Below are 7743 nucleotides of genomic sequence, written 5' to 3' on the forward strand. Positions count from 1 at the left end.
TAGTCTCAGAGCATCATGGTTTATTGTAAAATTGTAAATAATTCAAGAACAATAAAATCTCTCTCTCTCTCTCTTTCAGAATTTTTTTTAACTAATTAGAGTTTGAATTTTTTATTTCACTATCGTCTAAATGAAAGGCTATAATCGTCTGGAAGAGTTTTAATTTCAATTTATTCAAAAAAATAATTTTTTTTTAAGTTTTAGAAATCATTTGTTTTTGAAACCTCTGGGTCCAAATTTATTCGAAACTCAGACTTATTGCACACAAGCAGAATCACCATTAATAATTATAGCTTCATAGCCCTTAACATTTTTGAGATATAGTGATCAATAAGTCAGTGAGTGAGCTGTTACAGATGTGTACAGCCTAGTTTTATTATATAGAAAATTACGTATTTAGTAGCAGTAAAATCAAATAGAAAATTTAATTGATATAGAGTGCATCAACAAAAATGGAATACCTTCATTCTGAAAGATACTAATTGTGCCCTTAACCCTTGAACTAGGAGGCCAGAAGGTGCAGAGAGGGCTGATTACACGTTAGAGAGAATAGTGTCTTCTATTATTACCCATGGAACACACATTATTTGTGCTGCAGTTTAACTTTTGGGCACAAGGATTTTTTCAAAAGAGGCTAGGCTATTATAACCAAGTTTAATTAGAGATCACATTAGCAAAGCTGAATCAGCAGCAGCACTGGTTCGATTCCAGCCAAGGCGGCAGGTTGATTTTTATTTCATGGTGGTCCAATAAGATCAAAGTTTAACCCTCTCACTCTGGTTAAAACAGTTTGGTTATCAATAGGATAACCCCCTCTGCCTACCTGAATGTCAGAAATGACCAGATAGGAGGGTAAACAAAATATTACTTTACCTTTCATTTTCATGATTTAGTTAAGTTTCAATTCCAATTCAAGTATAAATTGGAATACAAGCACCAATAAACTTGCTAAAAATATATTACTCTTTATTCAGAAAAAATTGCACTGTTACAATATGCTCATTTATCTTCTTCTTCTAGCTGTTAGGAAACTACATGCATTACACTGACATGGACAAGATGTAAAGGTTTCCTACTTGTTACAGGTTTATTTGGCTAAATAAATATATTATCCAGTATTGTACCTAAATTTCCAATTAACTTTTTTATCTAAACTTCAACCCTGATAAAAAATTACATAGGCAATTTATTAATCAAATTAACCAGTACTTATAATGTTCTAGAATACCATCATATATTGCTCCTGATGCTCAATATAATAAAACTTAACCTAACTAATCAATATTGGACAGGTAATATATGGCTCCATATGATGTATTGCAATTTAAAATGAAAAAATTCAAGAATAAAGCAATTATCTCAAGACTATGAACTGTAAAATTTAAGATATTCTTTGTTGATTAACTGGATTAAATTGAAACAAAAGCAGAACTATAAAATTTTCCTTTACTGATAAAATGCACAATTCCAACTTGAGAAAATTGCCAAATCACAAGCCAAGAGGTATACAGAAGTTTTTAGCAGATAACACTCATATAAAAACCTTCAGTCAAAATCATAATACAAATATTAAATTAGTAAACCCCTACATAATTCAAATTTTTATCTGCTTATTTTCCCATTGTGACAGTTTTTCATATTCTTCCATGACCTGATCATATCATCATTCTCACTTTAAGATTATCCCCTGCGATTAAAGTACTAAATCTAAGAAAGTTGGCCGTGTAGTCTCTTACAAAACTCACACATGCATTTTTCTTGTACACTTTTTAGATATGAAGGACCTTAAAATGGAAAACCTCAAAATTCAAGAGGGGAGGGTTTAAATTAATTTTCCTTGGTTGATTAAAACAGTTTGTTAATGAAAATAATGAACTACAATGATTAAAAAACAATATATTTAATAAAATAATTCATCATTAAAAAAAAATTAAAAGTAATTGGATAGTTCTCAGTAGAGGTTTCAGTCAGTGCTTAGGATACATGTGTGGCTTTTGAAATGTCAAAATTTCAGTTAAAACAATTGACTATGTTATGCTCTGTTTTAGGATTAATGGAAGGAATTCAATATGAGCAAAATTATAATTAAATAAAATTCAATATTCAACAAGAATTTTTTTTTTGCTTTAATTGTGCAATGTCTTTTTCAAGATTCAAAACCTCAAGCATTTAAACAATATTACTCTCACTCATGATCATAGTAAAAGGAATACCATAACTTTAATCAACCTATCATTCTTATCACTCTGTCCTCAGCCTGATTGGGAAAGACAAAATTGTGAATTTATTTAATTATAAGACAACTGTAAATCAACTGAAAGTGAAAATCAGAGCTATTTGAAGTTGGAGCACAAAAGTGATCTTAATAAGGTGGCTGAATATTTGGAGTTAATATGTTACTTTACCATTCCATAATACCCCTTGTTCATTTGAGGACAAGTTGAAAAAGGAGTAAAATGCAAAACAGACTAAGGATTGAATACATGTTTGAGACAGTGACAAAGTTATTCCCTTTAAGCATTTAAAATAATTTGTATTTTCCAATTAAATATGACATACACTGTCAAATTAAAAGCTTAGAGGTATAAGTTCTTAGCAGATAACACTTATAAATAAACCTTTAATCAATATCATAATTCAAATGAATAGTTATGAAGACATAACAATATCAATCATGATTTTTTTTTTTTTATAATTAGTAAAATTATACAAATAAATGTTCAATATAAAGGATACTTACTAGGGTTAATTCAATATTGTTACCAGATGGTTTTTTGGCACTTGTTATTCTTGCAGCAAGGACCTCAGATATTAAAAATTCAAGAAGTAAATATCTATCATTACTAGTTTTTAATCTATCACCAACATTACCCTCAGTAAGAGTTTTGTAGGAACAACCTTTAAGCAAATAAAGTTAAAACATTACAATAAAGTGAATAAGATTGACAATTCGAAAAAATAATCATAATTACCAAGTTCCTTCAAGAAACTGCTCAATTCTAACAAAAACGAACTGGCATCTTCTGAAATGGAAATAGCATTTACATGTTCTTCTAGATTACAGAAGTACTGAAGTTCTTTAGTTAACCATTCAACTAATTTTGTAAATTCGATAGATACTGGCCATTCTTCTACAACTTTTCTTAAGCTTGCCTCATCCAATGGATATCTAAATACAAATATTTAAAGTAAATGTTCAATATGAATGTAAACTATAATATAAAAAAACAAAATGTAACCCACTGGATGAAAGTTAAGCCATCTAAAACGTCTAAATCCATGAACAAATACCGTAACAGAACGGCTTGAAGACTTACTGCCGGTATAACCTACCTAACATTGGTGCAGTTTCCATAGAGCTACTGTATATTTCTAATCAAACTATATATTATTAAAACCAGGGATTATTCCAGATATATATATTAAATGGCTATTAGAATTTTTTTTAATACTTTGTTTAGATGAATATAAAGTTTGATAAACAAATTTAAGATTGTAAACAGATTTGGAAACAATGTGATCGCATCTCGGTTACTAGCAGGGGGTGAAACACTTCTCTTCTTCAAGGGAAAATGAAACCAATAAGAGAAGAGTTGATCACGCCCACCTTTCCCAGGCTTACGTTGAGGTAAACAGGAATTCTCCAAATTTATTTAATTATCAATAAAACCGTTCTTCATATCGCAAATATGAACAAAACTTATGTGGTAAATGTTATCTCCAATAATTTGATTCATCAAAAATGAAAATCCTTTCTGCCGTTCTAGAGAAATTCGAAAAGAATACCTCAGCCACTTAAAAGTAAATAGAGACAGAAGGCAGATAGTGATTGGGCCCCTATTCCTTCCAACTTCCCCACTAAGCCCCGCCTTTCTGAATTAAATTTTCCTCAGTAGTACTTGCTTTTACTCCTTCCTTCAAGATTTATTAAATTAATGTTCACTCGGAAAGTTTCCATTTTAAAATAATATATTTTAAGTAAAATAAAGTTTATTAAAATAAATCTTCAAAATAAAAATAACTTTCTGTTAAACAAAATTGAAACAATCTTGGAAAATAAAATAAATGATCATCTGATTATTCTAAATAGTTCTTTGGACATGATGCCACTGAACTACCTCGTGAATGTGGAGAAGGTTTAAAAGATTGCAGTATGGCCCATTACTGATGCTACAAGGGAGAAACACAATAAGACTTCCAGGAATCTCCGACTAATTGAAGAACTGTCACTCACTCTCTATGTACGGCTATCACACTGCTTGTCTCTTAGATATCGACTGATATCTAAGAGATAAGCCCATCAGTAATGGGCATTAAGAGATAAGCTGGGGAGTTCAAATTGAAAATTTGACTCGCTGCAGAGTCTTTCCAAGTTGAATGACTATGGAAATGGATAAATGTTAAGTATTTGATGGTGAGATGAAAAAGATCCATTCTCACAGACAAGAACCTTTGCTCAAGAAGACCTCAACTAAAGAAACTTTATTGGGAATCTGTTTATCTCAGTTTCTAGTTAGAATCAAAAGGTGGTTTGCAAATTTCTAAACAAAAATAACAGTAATAAATAAAGTGGCCCATTCATTTTTATTTGGATGGCAACACAATTCTTGATGGTATCCACAGTTTCCTGCATGTCGAACGCTACTATACGTAGGTTCAGTGTCACCAACTGCACCATCCAATCTCAACCAATTATCAAGATATGATTTTTTGAAGGGGTTTTCAAGAAACTTTTTTTTTTAACTTAAAAATCAAAATTACTTTTCTGTTACGAATTATTTCTCAATATTTGTCACAATTTTCAGAATTTATGATTTATTTTTTGTAAGTAAAAATACAACAAATATACAGAAAAGCATGACTTCGTAAGGCAATCGTAGCAGTATATATGAACAAGTTAATAAATCAAAAATTCAAGTCGACATCTTTCATTGCCAGTAAATGGTATTTCCAACAATTTTGTCTAGCAACGATGAAAATCTTTTTAGCTGTTCTTGAGAATTTGTGCCAATATTAGAAAACCTCAATACTGAAAAGTAAATAGAGACAGAAGGTAGATGGTAATTGGACCCTTGCTCCTTCCACCTTTCTTATTAAACTCCGCCTTTCTTAATTAATATTTCCTCAAGTATTCTCTCTTATACTCCTTTCTCCAAGGTTATTACTATTGCTGTGAGATCCTTGCACTGACAAGCGACATTTAGAACAATGTGGTGTAGAGAAATGATAGTGGACTGTTGCAGTTTGTTTTTTATGTGAAAAATAAGTCATAAATAGGAAAATTAGATCATCCTACTGAATACTAAACTATTCTAGCCAGAGTGTTAAGGTTGGGAATTATTCTAAGGTCAGACACAAAATAAAATTCAATCCATACTGGCCGAATTCGATACCGCTTCTAACACGTGAATGCTAAGTTCTTGACTCAAACGTTCGGACATTCACGGTCTGAACTTTACTATTTGTCATGTATCTACGTCAACCGGTTTTGTTAAAAAATATTTTTTAGTTTTTATCATTCATTAACCAAATTAAATTTTTAGTGAAGTAAGGTACACTGCCGTGAAACTAGCACCGCCACACTTTCTTATTGTTATAATGATTTTCACCACAGATATCTGGAGATGGACTTTAACACGATAATATTTCAGTTTTTCGCATGGCAATTTTGCAAAATATGCTAGAAAGTCGTGGAACAAAACATAAAAAAGTTAATATTAATTCAGGAAGAGAAAGATTTTTTAGTTATTCTTTTCAGTATTAATTAACGATAAGTACGAACTGCACTATTTATCTACCCTTTAATGATTTATTTCTCCGTAACCGACAATGTCAATGAAATATTGAGGGGATCTGAGACTCTCCAGACTAATTTTAGAGGGCCAAAATTCTTGACCTATATCTCTTAATGCCGGCGGCATGTCATCCAGTGTAGTAGATCATCCAACTACGTTCTTCATCTTCGAGAAAGATACTTTAAATCAGTACAATGTGTCAGCCAGTATGTACCAGGGACCAAAAAAAGGGAAAAAGATAAATTCAATACTATTTCCTATACTGTACATATCAATTAAAAATTACTGTTTATTTGACAAAGAGGTAATATAATATTTGTGCAATATAATTAAATATATGGATGAAATTAAAGGAGTGTTGAATATCTAGTAAAAAAAAAAAAAAAATTAGGTACAACACTACCGGTTCTAAAAAACTAAATAAAATATCAAAATTATTCAAATTCCATCTTTAATTAGGATTTTCATTAAGAATCTGTAAGTTAATCGATCTATATCGAGATCAACCAGTGCGTTTAAAAATCTGTCATTCGTCACTGGTGTTGTTTCTTAATTTTTGTTTAGGTATGTATTTTCTGTGATGGTAATGCTTATTGTTCACGTTCATCGCCTGAATCCAGCTTAAAAAATACTTTTTGTATTAAAGAAGAATATGTTTAGTAGTTTCTGTGAAGTTAGTGTATTTCGTATAATCAGCAAATTATAATGGAAGATAGTGAATCTAGTGTAAAAATAAGTTGTTTAAGAGGTAGTGATGAAATTAATCCTGGTTTGGTGGACAGTGATTCTTTTGTCAATTTAAATGAAGATGAAAAAGTTATAGAACTCAACTTCAAAGAAGGTAAGTGCTAATTGTATATTTTCATATTTTTTGAAAATATGTTCTGTATTTCGTTGTGAAATAGTAAAGGGCTTATAGTAATTCCATTTATAATTTTTTTCTATTATGAATATGTAGATAGATAGTATATCAATGAATGATAGAATGTATGTTTATGTAATCGATTTGTGAACTTCTTGGATACTGAGTTTTTGTTATATGCTGTCCATGAATAATGAGAAATTAATGTCACTTGCAATTGTAATGTCACCTCTCATGTTTTAATCCTATAATTTTTAAAAGACTTCTTTTAATTGTTTTAACTTGTATTAAGTGATGTTATGACACAGTGTATTGCTCACTGAATTGTGTAATCCATTTTATTAACCTTTGAAAATGTTTTCAAACCTAATTTATTATAATTTTATACATTTATTTAAAAGTACTAAAATTTTTCAGTATTCACTGATTTTGGGAGTAACTTCCCTTAATGTCCAACCTGTTCTGAGATATAGGGTCTGGCATTTGATCATTTTATGTTTAGTAATGTTAGAGCCTGTTACAGAATACAGCTTCCCCTTATTTTCTTCCACATAGAGAATTTCAAAAAATGAACTATGATAATATTCCTCCATTACTTCCCTTCCTTTCTATTTTACAATGCAGCTTTTATCAAAATATAACTTTATAAGTATTAATCCTTGGAATAACTCAACTATTACTTTAAGAAAAGTATTGAAAATCTCATTATATATATGTATTTATAGTTGACCGTAAAAATTTAAATTTAAGAAGACGGTCAGGGTTGCGGTCAAAAAAAGGACAAATAGTTTATAACTATTTTTTCTTCTTTTTTTGACCACAACCCTGACCATCTTCTTATATTGAGAATCTCCATTTACAAGGAACCCTTCTTGATGTCCTGATTCATAAGTGAAAGAAAAATTAATAAGTAATTCGAACAAAAAATTTTAACAGAAAATTTAGAGTGATTAAAAGCAGTTTTTGAATCAAACTAATTACAGTTCAATTTTATTGATAGTAAAATTTTTTTATGCAATTTAGTAGAACAAAGAAATAATAGTTGACCAGGATTGTTGTTTATGCATAATTTTCACATATAAGGAT

At 30.1% G+C, this 7743-nt stretch overlaps 2 protein-coding genes across 2 annotated transcripts in view; one reads left to right on the plus strand and one right to left on the minus strand.

The window, feature by feature from the left end:
* Positions 1-3351, minus strand: part of LOC106684604 (protein FAM98B) — a 12237-nt gene extending 8886 nt beyond the window's left edge. Inside the window, exons 1-3 of the mRNA XM_014426787.2 lie at positions 3244-3351; positions 2973-3169; positions 2741-2898 (exon numbers count right to left, since the gene is read on the minus strand). Coding sequence (XP_014282273.1) covers positions 2741-2898; positions 2973-3169; positions 3244-3281 — 393 coding nt within the window. The 5' untranslated portion in view covers positions 3282-3351. The remainder of the gene's footprint in view (positions 1-2740; positions 2899-2972; positions 3170-3243) is intronic.
* Positions 3352-6281: 2930 nt separating this feature from the next.
* LOC106684584 (TBC1 domain family member 20) overlaps positions 6282-7743 on the plus strand; it is a gene marked incomplete in the record, with an annotated part of 20503 nt that continues 19041 nt past the window's right edge. Inside the window, 1 exon segment of the mRNA XM_067051414.1 lies at positions 6282-6636. Within this exon segment, the coding sequence (XP_066907515.1) occupies positions 6501-6636 (136 nt within the window).

Source organism: Halyomorpha halys, unplaced genomic scaffold, assembly GCF_000696795.3.
Source record: "Halyomorpha halys isolate HHAL.00 unplaced genomic scaffold, Hhal_1.1 Scaffold594.1, whole genome shotgun sequence".
Classification (NCBI taxonomy): domain Eukaryota; kingdom Metazoa; phylum Arthropoda; class Insecta; order Hemiptera; family Pentatomidae; genus Halyomorpha; species Halyomorpha halys.